At 42.6% G+C, this 14730-nt stretch overlaps 2 protein-coding genes and 4 non-coding genes across 6 annotated transcripts in view; 1 reads left to right on the top strand and 5 right to left on the bottom strand.

Annotated features, from left to right (window-relative positions):
* The window catches only part of LOC113136964 (connector enhancer of kinase suppressor of ras 3-like), a 31507-nt gene extending 21601 nt beyond the window's left edge, over positions 1–9906 (top strand). The window contains exons 13-22 of the mRNA XM_026318165.1: positions 697–993; positions 1311–1378; positions 6074–6271; positions 7595–7668; positions 7795–7866; positions 7994–8049; positions 8340–8425; positions 8507–8735; positions 8900–9063; positions 9453–9906. Coding sequence (XP_026173950.1) covers positions 697–993; positions 1311–1378; positions 6074–6271; positions 7595–7668; positions 7795–7866; positions 7994–8049; positions 8340–8425; positions 8507–8735; positions 8900–9063; positions 9453–9611 — 1403 coding nt within the window. The 3' untranslated portion in view covers positions 9612–9906. The remainder of the gene's footprint in view (positions 1–696; positions 994–1310; positions 1379–6073; positions 6272–7594; positions 7669–7794; positions 7867–7993; positions 8050–8339; positions 8426–8506; positions 8736–8899; positions 9064–9452) is intronic.
* A 228-nt stretch (positions 9907–10134) lies between these two features.
* Positions 10135–14438, bottom strand: rps7 (ribosomal protein S7). The gene is made up of 7 exons (XM_026318515.1): positions 14375–14438; positions 13813–13898; positions 13266–13337; positions 12568–12711; positions 11942–12006; positions 10730–10880; positions 10135–10245 (listed from the first exon to the last, which is right to left on the bottom strand). The coding sequence occupies exons 2-7, from the start codon at positions 13885–13887 to the stop codon at positions 10168–10170; spliced, it is 585 nt and encodes a 194-aa protein (XP_026174300.1). The 5' UTR covers positions 13888–13898; positions 14375–14438; the 3' UTR covers positions 10135–10167.
* On the bottom strand, positions 10451–10667 carry LOC113137712 (small nucleolar RNA SNORA73 family). The gene has a single exon (XR_003296385.1). It is a non-coding gene; the product is annotated as a small nucleolar RNA SNORA73 family (small nucleolar RNA).
* LOC113137713 (small nucleolar RNA SNORA73 family) lies at positions 11582–11798 on the bottom strand. The gene has a single exon (XR_003296386.1). It is a non-coding gene; the product is annotated as a small nucleolar RNA SNORA73 family (small nucleolar RNA).
* On the bottom strand, positions 12204–12420 carry LOC113137714 (small nucleolar RNA SNORA73 family). The gene has a single exon (XR_003296387.1). It is a non-coding gene; the product is annotated as a small nucleolar RNA SNORA73 family (small nucleolar RNA).
* On the bottom strand, positions 12918–13134 carry LOC113137715 (small nucleolar RNA SNORA73 family). Its single transcript, XR_003296388.1, has one exon. It is a non-coding gene; the product is annotated as a small nucleolar RNA SNORA73 family (small nucleolar RNA).
* Positions 14439–14730: the final 292 nt, after the last annotated feature.

Genomic DNA, 14730 nt, shown 5'->3' with positions numbered 1-14730 from the left:
ACACAAGTGATTCCAGGCACAGTTCGGTCTGGTTCTTACAGCACTTCACCTTGAGGAACAAACTGTCCGGATCACAATGTGTGTGTTGTCAGTTTATTTAAGATAAGAGGCTGTTGGATTTAACTGCAGGTGGACTCTTTGAACCTGTGAGCAGCTTTGTCAAATTTCACTTTAAATCCTTTATGTGATGAAAAATTAATACAGTCCGATCCCTGACCTCCAAACAAACCGACCTGCTTTAGTTATTTGTTTATAAGAGCAAAATGAAGAAACATCAAACATCTCAAACAATCAATTCTCACTTGTTGCTTCAAGAGGAACAGTATTTTAACCTGCAGCCTTTGACCCTTTAATCTGAGTCTGCTCTGGTTCCAGGACTAAAGACGGAAAAGGGAGTTTTTGTTGCTAGGTAAGAAATTAGACCGTAGCTAGGCAGCCGATGCATGTGGACCTGTTAAAAAGCATTTACACCTGTCAGGACCACAGCAGCTCCCATGTGGACTGTGACTGGTCAGCCTGGGGTGTCTACAGTAATCTCGTCATCACTTCAAACCTCATGAATGAAATCGTCTCAGCACAGCGGACAGTGTAGTTACAGGAAAACACTGCTATAAATCAAAACCCTGCTGTCAAAGGTATTTTCTGATTTGAACAGAGGAGATTTACCTTCCTGTTCCCGTGTCGCCTCCTGAACAGGGCAGGACATCCTGCACAGGTACCTGAGTAACGAGGGGATCAGCGTCATCGCAGAGGAGGAGCCGTGTTTCCCTCTGCCGTACCGAGGACACCCGTCCGCCCGTGGCGTCGACCACATCCGAGGCAGCCAGTGCTTCATCAACGCCGATCTGCACAACAGCGCCACCATCGCTTATCAAGAAACGGCGTCGAAGAAGTCCGCCGCCTCCGCTGCTGTTTCTCCTTCTCAGGCTGTAACTAAACAGTCGACATCTTTGCTCAGCAACTGGCTGGCTCGGCTCAGGCTGCTCAGCCACTGACGCAGGAAGAACATGGTGTAAATAGCTTTTCAAAGCCTGAACCCCAGGTGAAATTCAGGTGAAATACAGCAGTTTATGGAAAACTGACCTCTGGTAAGACCTTAGGGTGGAGCAGGGTCTTCTCCCTATACAGTCAACAACAACAACAAACACGCAACAAGGAAGGAAACACATCAGGAACGTCTCAGAGCTGTCAAATGAGTTTCCACCAGAAAGTCCCTTTAACACTTTCATTTTCTATGTAATAAATCAACAGAAAATTGGAAGATTGTTTCTTTAAATTTCACATTCATCAGTGTAAATGTGTGATTTTAGGTTTTCCTGCCTTTGAACTGCTGCTGATTCTCAGGAATTACAAGTTCCTGACTCACGTCAGCATCCAGGTTGTAATTCCTTCGGATAAATTCGGAAAAGTCCGATGTGTCCAAAACTGGATGCCACGCCTGATCCAAAGTGCACTGTGTATTTTTAATGCTGAATGAAAACATGGACGAAGCATCTGTGGCAGCAGTGTTTCAAGTTTACCATCTGCTGCCATCAGTGTCAGTGTCATGGACTGGAAAACCCAGTTATTGAAAGAAAAGTGGAAATGAGACAAACAGGCTGAGGAAACATGCTGATTTAAAGGCTTAAAGACATGGACTAAGTGATTTAAACTGCTGAAACTTAACATCTTGTATTGACTCTTTAAATCTAAAAGAAAATATCGCTCATACAGGTATTTAGACAACTCACCTGTAATTAGGAATGAAATATGGAAATCTTATAAGAAAACTAGGAATCTGTTACAGTTGGACCTGCTGAGCTTCCATACAGGACTTCAACATTCATCTTGTTCATGAAAACAGAAAATGTAGTTATATCTTTGTTTTTCTGGCCTTTCATCTCCACCAAAAAAAAAATCCTTTTGTTTTCAGACAATTTTGGGTTTTTACATATGTAGCAGCTTTTATATATTTTTATTTCAACTGCAGACTTGATTTCAGTCATTCAGCTAAGAAAATTGTGCTTTTACAGTTATATCAAATTGTAAGAAGGTAAAGGAGACATGCAAGTGCACAGCATTGTTTTAAAGTATTTCTCAAGCTCCTCACTGGTTTGTTACAACAGTACTTTACATGTATTAAAATTCAGAATAGTTACCAACAGGCATTTTATGACTTTTTGTAAAGCAGTCGTAAGTTTATTATATTTTCTAGCCTCAATATGTAACGTAAACATCTCTAACAACCCAAAATGCCATTATTAAAAGGTCTCAAACTGAAGAAAACATTAACTCTCACAGAAGCAAATAAAGAGGTAATTTTCCCAAATCTAGCTTTAACTTGTGTTTGAGAGTAAAATTTGAGGTATTGTGTCAGTCAAAACTCTTTTGTCATTTTCCATTAAATCTAAAATCCTCACTTTCATGTTTAAAAGCATTTTCTATAGTTTGGCAGAGTCTGCTGGAAGCTGCTTAAAATTTCAGGTAAAACTAACTCAGTATTTCAGGTGTGAGCTACTGCACTCTAAAAACACCTGGGGTTCTTCTAAAGTCTCTCTGAAGAACTCGTGTGTTTCAGGTCGCCATCGTGAACAACTTTCTGCAGGAGTTCCTCAGGGAAACGTCATTGATCCCCTGATGTTCACAGTTTAAGGGGCTTTTCAAGGTTCTTCAACGGTCTTTCACTTCTGTACAGAGTGTGTTAGGTGCCTTTATACTAACCTTAAAGCTTATGCAAGAGCCATGAAGCTTGTATGTAAGCTTATTAGTGCAAAAGTGTAAATGTCAGAGATGATCTGTGGTTTCGTTATTGCACCTAAAATGTAAATTAATAAATGAATGGGAAAAACCATTTATCAGATCTGAGATTTTTGACTTTTTTTTAATTTGTTTTTAATGAGACTATAACTTTTAAAATAAGCAATAAAAAATTGTTTCATTTACAAAGAAAAATTAAATTCATGAACAACAAAACACAGTCTTGCTTAATTCGAAACACTCAGGGTTTGCTCTTACAGGTTTAGCCTGCTATGACCAACTCCATTCTTTCACATGGTTACCTGGTGATGCTGAAGAGGGTCATGGGAAATGTGAAATCTAATGTGGCTTTTATCCTGTCATTACTACATGTGGCCACAGTGGGCGCTGTTCAGCAGAAGTTCCTCTCACTTTATTCATTTTTTTGATGATCCTGTTTGCGCAGAGTTGTCACGTTGCCAAACGACACATATCACATGAACATGTACATGCAGGTGTTTCTGCGAATCACCTTGTTTAGCCGGTTTCATTCTTTAAGTGTAATTACAGCTCTGCACCACAGTCTCTGTGATGCTTTGGGACTTCAAATAAAGTGCAGTTTATTTTAAAATGTTAATGTCTTTTTTGGCTCTGCTCTAACTTTAAATCAGTCTGACTTTATTGATACTATAAATAGTAATACTGCTACTGAACAAAGTACATTTTCATTTTCTTAACTACTGCTATTAATGAAACTCCCCTCAACTGTGTTTACATTGATTTTTCATATCTTGACAACTGAGCAAACATCATCTGCTGGTTTAGGGGTTAGCACTGTTGCCTCACAGCAAGAAGGTTCCTGGTTTGAAACCCATCAGGGATCTTTCTGTGTGGAGTTTGCATGTTCTCCCTGTGCTTGTGTGGGTTTTCTCCAGGTACTCTGGTTTCCTCCCACAGTCCAAAAACATGTATGTCAGGTTGATTGGTGACTCTAAATTGCCCATAGGAGTGAGTGTGAGTGTGTGAGGTTGTTTGTCTCTATGTGGCCCTGTGATGGACTGGGGACCTGTCCAGGGTGGACCCCTGCCTTTCACCCAAAGAGAGCTGGGATAGGCTCCAGCAGATCCCTGGGACCCTGGTTAGGACTAAGGGGGTCTAGATGTTGGATGGATGAAATTGCATTTTTGTCATAAATCCATCCTCAATATGTCTCAGCTTGACACTTTAGAACTGGTTTTACCTCCTGGTCCTGATCTGTGTCTCAGCACAGTCTGATCAGAGTCCACAGAATTCCTGGACTTCATGTCCTGGTTTCTGTCCTGACCTGCAGCGTGAACTGTGGGGCCATTTAACAATGCATTTTCATTATATTTAAAATTCAATCTACAAAATATGCAAGTGGAAATGAAGCATCAGTCACTGTGAAAGTTATTTAACACATTCAGAGCGTCTGAACTAGAATTATTAGCTCAGAATTAGAAACAGTTCGTCTCTTCAGGTTCCTTAAACCTTGATTCCTCTGTTAATGCAGCTGGTGCATCTCTGAGCATTTTACACTTAGAAAGAAAATGTCTCCATCTAGTGGAGAATGTCAGTATTACATAGAGATAAAAAAATGTTTGATCGAAAGTAATAAATTGTGTAGTTCTCTATGACCTGTAGTAAACATACCTGTAGTACACACATTTGACCCTTTGACCCTGTGCTGACTAGTTCAGCCTCACATAGTAAAAACTGACAGTTTTTATTCTCCATGTCACCTTTGAAGTCTTTATGTTTCTAATGTGAATTAGATCCTTTCCCCTGCCAAGTCCCTGTGGTTTCTTCTGTGTTGGCTCACGTCACAAACTGTGTTTGTTGGTGCAAAGTCGGGCCATGATCCTGAATCCAAGAACGTCTTGAACGCTGAATATTTCAGATTAAAAGCCAGACAGCATGAAGATTTGTTTTGTTTGATTTCTCAGCCATCATGTCACTAAAACACTGATGTTCGCTGTAGATTGGTGCAGGGTTTGTGTGGTCACAAACTGGTCTGCCCAGTGCTAAGACGCCTCAGCAACGAAAAAGAACAACTTCTGCTAAAGAAATCCTCATACAAGCAACAGCAGCTGCAGAAAAGTTTTATTTTCTAAAAAAACAGAGGAAGTTTCTGCTCAGAGCGTGTCAGAAAATTAGATGAGAGCAAGAGGGACGTGTTAAACAGGAAATACACTGCCGACTCAGAGTCTCTCTGCATCTGTGTGATTTTGACTTTGTGGTCTCTTTCTCAGCTGTGGGTTATATTCTGACATGCAGCACTGACAAACTTTGTTCCTCCTCTGCTGAAAAACATTAAACCATTGGACGTCCACACTGCAGGTAAGACCTTTTCATTCTCTACTGCACAAAAATTAAATGACATTTACATTTTGTGTTGAGGTGGAAACAAAAATAGAGAGCTGCACATATAAAACCCAGACTACGTGTGTGTGAGCCACTGCTGGAGGTTTTTAAATTTGTAATATGGGTGGCCCAGCATTTCTAAAACCGGACTTTGGAGGATGTGGTTATTTCAGTCAGTCCAAAATGATTTCTACAGCACAAAGAGATAAAAACAAAAAAATATAAGGTTGAATTTCTTATAATCTGCTCGCTAAACAATATTCTGCATACAGAGCGTTGTGTTTACCTTAAATATTATATATATGTTATACATTTTAAGGGCGTCTCAATCTGCGTAGACCATGTGGTGTGATTTGAAAGCAGCTACTGAACAGAGCCTGTGATCAGATTTCTCTCTCGCTTTTAACATGAAGATTTACATGTGAAGGTTTCTAGTCTTAGTGGCATTTGGAGTCCTGTTTAAAGTTGGCCACAAACACCAGAACACCTAAACAGGAAACTAAAGGGGAGTAATGTGCAATCATCACTTACGCTACATGTTGAGGCGGGAAATAAAACATAATGTTAGTCTCTGTCATTATTATTATTATTGCCTGTTACATTCATAGCTACAGTCCCTGTGATGTTGTGAAGAGTTTAAATAAAACGTGTAATATAATGTGGCCTTAACATGACACCATGAAGAATTTGCAGAATTAACTTTTATCAGCTCCAGTTTGCAGTGAACCAAAGAACATACAGACACTTTTCCCTGAAATACTCTGGTACTGATGCAAACTTTAACAAGTGACCATTCTCAGGCAAGTTCTGGAGCTGAAACCTTTTTTCTCACTGCTATGACTGCTGTTTGTGGGTGTTTGTGTTACATGATATCATCTCTGGAAAGTGTGAGTAACAGAATCTAAAGATGTATGTATCATATCTTTGACAGAGTTAGGTTAAATTTACAACCCGATATGTGACATGTCACTTCCAGGTTGGTCTGAGCTGCTGTGGCCATCTCCAGACTGCAGCCATGAGCCGACGACATGTTTCGGTCAAAGATCTGGGCGCGGTGGACTGTCAGGGCTGGCTGCACCGCAAGAAAGAGGGTCGCAGATTCCTAGGAAGTAGATGGAAGAGATATTGGTTTGCCCTGAAGAAGTGTTCTCTGTACTGGTACACTGACAACACTGTAAGTCCCAGTCCAAAACAACAGGTTTTCGTCATTTTGTTTTGATTTAAGTGGGAAAACAGCAGAATGACCAGAGAGCACATAGCACAAACACACCCGGACAGAAAATATTCAGGTTCCTGCTGTGACATCACATAGTTTCTTTGAATATGAATAATTTTTCCCTAAACCACCTTTCTAATAAATACAATACACAATACAGGACGATAACAGAGATCTAGAGGACATTAAGACAGAAAGATGATGAAGCCAGTGTATTTAAAAAAAAAACTGATTTCCTCAAGTCCTTGAGCTCAACCTGCTGTTTTTCAGTCCAGTTTAGAGATATAGTTCACAGACGTAGTTTATATATGTAGTTCATAGATGTAGTTCACAGACGTAGTTTACAGATGTAGTTCAGAGATATAGTTTACAGATGTAGTTTGCAGATGCAGTTTACAGATGTAGTTCAGAGATACAGTTTACAGATGAAGTTTGCAGATGTAGTTCAGAGATATAGTTTACAGATGTAGTTTAGAGATATAGTTTACAGATGTAGTTTGCAGATGTAGTTCAGAGATGTAGTTTGCAGATGTAGTTCAGAGATATAGTTTACAGATGTAGTTTGCAGATGTAGTTCAGAGATATAGTTTACAGATGTAGTTTGCAGATGTAGTTCAGAGATATAGTTTACAGATGTAGTTTGCAGATGCAGTTTACAGATGTAGTTCAGAGATGTAGTTTACAGATGTAGTTTGCAGATGCAGTATTCAGATGTAGTTCAGAGATATAGTTTACAGATGTAGTTTGCAGATGTAGTTCAGAGATATAGTTTACAGATGTAGTTTGCAGATGCAGTTTACAGATGTAGTTCAGAGATACAGTTTACAGATGAAGTTTGCAGATGTAGTTCAGAGATATAGTTTACAGATGTAGTTTAGAGATATAGTTTACAGATGTAGTTTGCAGATGTAGTTCAGAGATATAGTTTACAGATGTAGTTTGCAGATGTAGTTCAGAGATATAGTTTACAGATGTAGTTTGCAGATGTAGTTCAGAGATATAGTTTACAGATGTAGTTTGCAGATGTAGTTCAGAGATATAGTTTACAGATGTAGTTTGCAGATGTAGTTCAGAGCTACATAATACTTCAAAACAAACGAAGCAGTGACGAGCAACCACTACATTAATATCTATGTTCTCAGAAAAAGGAAAAACAGATCTTGAGCTTGGGGAAGTGAGAGTTAAAACACCTACAGCAAGTCAGCACAGCTGAAGACATCCTGTCGATGACCACAGACGGTGGTTAAACTGTGTCTGAGCTGTTACTTCTCTTGTGTGCAGGCGGAGGAAGCGGAAGGATTCGTCAAGTTGTCCGGCTTCACCGTCGAACAGGCCAAACAGTGCAGGAGGAAACAGTACGGCTGTTTTTTTCTGCCTGTGCAACATTTAGTGAAGGCTGTGCAGAAATGGATCAGAACCAGCTGCCTGTGGACAAAGTCTGCTGTGGGTTTTGCTTATTAATTGTTCTCATGTTGTTTCAGTGCCATAACAGTCAGTCATCCAACACTTGTGACCATTTTCATTGCTGCAGAAAGTTTCAAGGAGATGAATAAGTGAGTATTTTATTAATTGTGTATTTTAAATATAAATATAAATTAAATATATCCTGATCCGTGTTCTCCAACTGGCACCAGGTTGATATTTGCAGTTTTGAGTCAAATAACGTGTGTCTGTCTGCAGGTGGATCGGGAAACTGTCAGAAGCAGCCGAGTTGTGTGAAGTGACCGAGAACGAAGGTCAGACCCTCAGGAACAAGCAGAGAATATCAAATGTAGAAGAATCTGCTCAGGAACAAATGCACTTCTTTCTTCATGTCGTTTGTTCCCAGATTTGCATTTCCTCCTTGAACCCGTTTTTTGTTAGTCCAGTTTCTTTCCATCTTGTCATCCCATCCTTTTCTCTTCTTCTCTAATTATCATCTTTCTACAGTTTCCTTAATGAATCCCTTATTTCTTGTTTCAGTCTGTCCGCCTGTTTCCTTTTTCTTCTTCATGTGATCCATTAGATTTTTGTTTTCTGTGTGCAGAGTGTTACAGCGAGGGCAGCGATCAGGACGAGTGTGCGTCGACTTGTTCTCTGGACTCGGAGCAGGAAACAGCAGAATCTGAAAATGTGAGTAAGAAAGTGTGAAAACTACCAAATGATGTGCGTTCACCTTCCCCTACTCTGAAAAACCCTCTGCCCTCCTCTCAGGGAGACGTTGTCCAGCCTCCCTGCGAGTCCCCCTGCTCCTCGATGCCTCCGGCCACAGCCGCTGGAGACACGAGCACAAGCAGTTTGCAGGAAGGAACCGGGAGCAGAGACAGCAGAGAGGACCCAGAGGCCCCTGAGCACCTGTCCCGGATGGACTTCCCCAGACTGGATGGCGCCATTGGAGCAACGTCGACGATCCAAGTCACAGAGGAAGAGGATGTCATCAAAGGTAAACATCGGGACTCACACCTGTCTGATCATATTACCTGTCTGATCCAGTGAGAAACAGTGGAAACGGTGTAAACTGGTCGTTGAGTCAGAGTTCAGCTTTCAGACAAATCCAGGATTTACTGTAACCAGATAATGTTTCTCACTTTACCTGCTGGTTTGCAGACACACCTCCTGATGAGCTGGAGAATCTCTACACGCACCTGAAGGCAGCCAGCCTGTGTCCCATCGGTCAGAGGGACTTCAGAGCCTCTTTTGTCAGGCGCTGCCAGAACGACAAAATCAACGAGAAGCTTCACCTGGTCAGGATCCTCAGGAGCACCCTAAAGGTGAGTCACCAGTTTGTCTTTGACCAAACCAACAAGTGAGAGCAGAAACACCACTGGTCCAATGTTGGGACACACCTCAGTTTTCCAGCTGTTAGAAAACTGTGAGTAGTTTCCTGTGATGTCTCGGTGAAGTTAAAGCAGAAACAAACCTGTGCAGGTTAAAACTTCAGGTCTCAGTAAATGTTGGATCCTCCAGCAGTCTGAGAAACAAGGCAGATGGAAGGAAGCTGTTACTACATCTTTGACATTTCCATTCACTTGCTTTGGACCAGTTGAGCTTCAGACCTGGACCTGAGCTCTTTACATGTCAGTAAAACCAGTGGTGTTATCTTCTCAGCCAAAAACAAACCAGGTGCCATCAGAAAGTGTTTTCATCTCTTGTCCTTCAGGCCAAAGAGTCAGCGCTGCAGGTGGTGGAGCAGGTCCTACGTGACCCGACCCTCACGGCACCCACATACAGGAGCTGGAGACTCTCCAACCCCATCCTGCTGCAGGAGATCAGTCAGCACAAGCAGGCAGCAGGGGGCGCTGCAGCTGAAAAGGTCTAATTTAAGGCAAACAGGACAAATGTGACACACTGGTTTTCAGATCCTCTGAACTGTGTCCACACTGAAGCAAAAGAACAGCAGGCTCAGAGCGGGACCTCTAAGAACTGAGCGTTTCCATTTCTGTCCCCGACTGAGGAATTAAAACTCAACCTGTTTCTGCAAATGGACATTTTTGTTTTTTAACTTAAATTTTTAAACCAGTTATAAGAAAGTTGTCAGTCAATGCTGTTCATTATTTAAACTGTTGTGTATTTGTCATGTTTGGTTTTAAATGTGCTCTTCCCAGGAAATTAAACCTGCACAACAAGGTTCTGGTTTTCAGATTCTAGATTTATGTGCAGTGAAACATGAACACTGCTCTGCTCCCAGACCATGTTCCTGTCTTTTCTCAGCTGCCTCCTTCTTTTAGCAGGACAGAACTGTCTGACCTGAATGTGGCTCCAGACAAAGTCTGATCAGTCTAATCGATCGTGCCCGTTACATTCAGACCCTCGAACGAAGCAGAAAGACGACCAGACAACACTGATGGTAAACAAATTTATTTTGTCTTCTGCATTTACAGCTGGAATTCTGGGAATTCAAACACGACGTCTTTGCCTGTGAGCTTCTTATAGACACCAGAGAAGGTCTCGACCTGAAAGACACAGCAAACATCATCAGCATCACAGCAGTTTGATCTTCTGGCTTCACAGTTATTGATCACTCAAGCTGCCAAATGATCAGCTCTAAACCATAATCAGCATTTTATACTTCAGCTCGAGTGAAGCTGGTGTCAGTGAACGCATCATGTAAACCCCAGTTTCATTCACCACGAGACGGTAACTAGACAGTAACTCTTAGTTTGTGCACTGCATGGTTTAGCTCCCCAGTAACGGCCCCAAAGGACTCTGGGAAGATGTAGGAATATGCAGGACGCCCGTCCTCACCAGCAGCAGCCGGGGACAGAGCTTCGTCTGCGACGTCGTGGAACGGGATTGTACGTCTCAGCTCAGAGCTACGCTCCCATACGCCACCAGGACAGAGCCAGGAGAGCAGCTCTCTGGGTGTCCACGTCGCACACAAACAGCTCCTGACAGAACGTTGACCGAACATCCACCAAACGTTTGTTTGTAACTTACTTTATGTTCGACGTTGTTCTGCTGCGCCTTGTCCAGGTGGACCTTGATGAGCCTGCTGCTGTCCTGTTTCACTCTGATCCTCTTTCCCACGATCTCACTGGGGAACACCAGGTCCTCCAGAATGGCGTCATGGACGGCGGTCAGAGTCCGGCTGCGGGACGAGCAACAAAGTCGTCAGCACCAAACACCAACCCCAAGACTCAGCCGACAACAGGCCGAGGGTCAAAATTATCTGCTCCGATAGTCGATGGTTTAAAAAGCGAAAAAGACCAAATGATCCTCAGTTCCAGCTTTTCAGATGTGAGGTTTTGTTGTTTTTCCTTTATATGATTAAAACTGCAGCTGGTGAATATTTCTATTACTGATAAATCTGCACATCATTTGCTCAGTTAATCATTTGGTCTCAAACATCAGAAAACGTTTCTTTAATGTTTGTTCCACCAACATTCCCAAACTCAAAGATGTTCAGTTGACAAGACGAGTAAAAGCAGCAAATTCTCACGTCTGAAACTTTTTAATAAAATGATTTCAGTTATTTTATCACTAATCACCTTATGAATGAATCGACTGGTTATTGCAGCTCTACATTAGAAGCCTTTGAATACTGAACAAAGTGATTAGACATCACGTTATTTTCAGATATTTCACAGACCCAACTATTAATAAATAGATCAGTGGAAAACAGTTTTGCTGTCGGAGCAAAATGACTCAAATGTGCACAAAGCAAAACTAAACTGAAAGAGTTAATTATTTCAGCCCAAGGACAAACTGGTTCTTTGTCATAAACTTATAAATTTGTCTTGATGTTTCCAGTGTCCAGGTAAAAATAAAAGCCTGATCATTTTAAATTTAGTTTGTGCACTGCATGGTTTAGCTCCCCAGTAACGGCCCCAAAGGACTCTGGGAAGATGTAGGAATATGCAGGACGCCCGTCCTCACCAGCAGCAGCCGGGGACAGAGCTTCGTCTGCGACGTCGTGGAACGGGACTGTACGTCTCAGCTCAGAGCTACGCTCCCATACGCCACCAGGACAGAGCCAGGAGAGCAGCTCTCTGGGTGTCCACGTCGCACAAAGACCAGGTTTATACATCACAACTACCAAACTGTGTTAAGAATAAAGTACTTCTTTTAATTCCCATTAAAATTATTCCAAGCCTTCAGACTTGGACCTGCGAGCCAGAATCTCACTTTCAACTGAGAAGTTCTACTCACCTTCTGGGACGCTTCTGCTTATTCTTTGTGCGGCTTTTCCTGGTGGGTTTGGGCAGAATTCTCCTCTGAAAGTCAACAACATCCTCAGATTAACGTCTGATCGGGATTCACAAACATTTAAATGCAAGACAACAGCAGCTCTGAATCTCAATTTCAGAAAAAACAAAGCAAATCCTCCAGATCAACACTGGATTTTACAGATACTTTAAAAGCCGCCAACATCTGGACTTCAAACGGGGATCACTCAACCCCTGAAGTCAAACAGTGTGCACTGCATGGTTTAGCTCCCCAGTAACGGCCCCAAAGGACTCTGGGAAGATGTAGGAATATGCAGGACGCCCGTCCTCACCAGCAGCAGCCGGGGACAGAGCTTCGTCTGCGACGTCGTGGAACGGGACTGTACGTCTCAGCTCAGAGCTACGCTCCCATACGCCACCAGGACAGAGCCAGGAGAGCAGCTCTCTGGGTGTCCACGTCGCACACAAACACAGAGCAGACAGATCTCATCTCCTTCGCAGGACGCTCACCGCTAAAACACCTGGGCTGTTGGACAGGACCCGCATGACCCTGCAGGACTTGGTCAAAGGCACAGAGCTACAGTCCCCATCCTCCTCTTAAACCCTCACCTGTGCGATGAAGACCACGTGTTTCCCGCTGAACTTCTTCTCCAGCTCCCTCACCAGACGCACCTGAATCTTCTGGAAGGACTTCAGCTGAGGAACGGGAACGAAGATGATGATGGCTTTCCTGTTGCCACCAACCTCGATTTCCTAAAAACAAACACATTTAAGGTGATGGGGGGGGGGAATGTCTGAAAAACTCATGTCTGCTTCTACACACGAGAAACACCAAGATGTTTGCCAGCTTATCCTTCTCTGCTGGTGATCAGTCACCATCTACTCATCTTCAACATAATTGGTTAAAGATCTACCCTCAAACAGTAAAACTGTTTCAGCCCTCAACCCCTGAAGTCAAACAGTGTGCACTGCATGGTTTAGCTCCCCAGTAACGGCCCCAAAGGACTCTGGGAAGATGTAGGAATATGCAGGACGCCTGTCCTCACCAGCAGCAGCCGGGGACAGAGCTTCGTCTGCGAAGTCGTGGAACGGGACTGTACGTCTCAGCTCAGAGCTACGCTCCCATACGCCACCAGGACAGAGCCAGGAGAGCAGCTCTCTGGGTGTCCACGTCGGACTGGATTTCAACATTTTCAAGGTAAGTAACTTGTCACAAGCGTCTCTAAGCAGCAAACAACATGATATCCTGTACACAGCGGAGAGAGAGAGGAACAAAAGGCTTCTGCAGACACACTCATGAAAATTACCTTTGCTGCAGTGATGTTCAGCTCTCTGAGCTGAGCCTTCAGGTCAGAGTTCATCTCCAGCTCGAGAAGAGCCTGCAGGTAAACAGGTAAATTAAAAAAAAAAAAAAAAAAAATCAGCACGGTACATCTGTGTCAAGTAACGTCAAACACCTGGGCCAACATCCTCCTCTCTCTGCCCGTATGTCAACAGACACTCCAAACTTTGTCTCAGCTGCATATTTTATTATCTGCAGCATTGCACTCTCTCTTGGGCGGCATTTTCACTTGCGTTACAGTTTAATGTGAACATAAGTGTTACTTTTACAGCAGCACAATATTATCTAACATTAGAGACTAAATATACATATAAGTCACACAACAAGCCAGAGGAGTAAAAACGTGCGACTTATAATCCAGAAAATACGGTAATTTAAAGTTTAAATACATTAATGTGGTAATTGTATGTTCAACATGTTCGTGGTGCTAAAACTGAGACTTAAAACTTGACTGACTTTATACACAGAATAGTCCTTTAGCCCGAAACGCACCTGAAGCCTGGTTTTCTTACCTGGGAGATCCCAGACTCGAACTCGTCTGGCTTTTCGCCATTGGGCTTCACTATCTTGGCGCTGGTACTGAACATGGCCTTTGTCTCTGCAAAGAGAAATAAAAGACATGAGGGTCAGTCCTGCATCTTTTGACACCCATGGACCCGGGTCAGCTCCTTCAAACCGAACCTCGCTAAGCTAGGCTAACCAGCTCCATGCTAAGCCCAGAGAGCCAGGCTAGAACTAACTGGGGGTGTTTAAGGGTCAACCGGGACTAACTCATTATGACTTCAATAAAACCAGTGAGGACCAGACCCTCATACACCCAATCCACGAGCTTCTCCTGAGCCAAGTCCACATGCACGGCCTGCTAACTAGTCCCCATTACCAGAACCCATTCAGCGGAGCTACACTACTACGCTTTATTTTGTGTTATAAAAGAGCCATCCGTCACCGCAAGCGACATAATCTAAGGCATCACACACCTAAGATGCCTTGTGGCGCTAAAAATTACCAAATGAAGCATCTTAAAATGCATTTTTAACTAGAAAAGTCAGTCCGGTGAAAAACAGCACGACCAACCTCTGTCATCGACGGCCAAGGAAGAGGCCGGATCATCGCGAGAGTTGAATTAATCCAATGTGCGTGAGCACTGTTGCTATCGCGAGAATTGCAAGAGATCACGTTGGTGTGTTGCGTTTATGTTAACATCAGCAGAATAGGAAAATACAATTAAATCAAATGAAATCTCACGCATTTTGCTAAGAGAGATAGTGATAGCCAAAAGTTGATACTTTGTTTTGTTGAGTATTTGTGGCAGTTTGGTATCAAGTGGAATCAGATATAAGCAAAATACTATGGAATATTTGTTTATACTTTAGTTTAGGTCTAATAATATTTGTATATAACCACCAACTGCGGTGTATTTGCAGTAATTC

The sequence above is a fragment of the Mastacembelus armatus genome, chromosome 24 (assembly GCF_900324485.2).
Source record: "Mastacembelus armatus chromosome 24, fMasArm1.2, whole genome shotgun sequence".
Lineage (NCBI taxonomy): Eukaryota > Metazoa > Chordata > Actinopteri > Synbranchiformes > Mastacembelidae > Mastacembelus > Mastacembelus armatus.
This window is presented reverse-complemented; position numbering and strand designations above follow the sequence as displayed.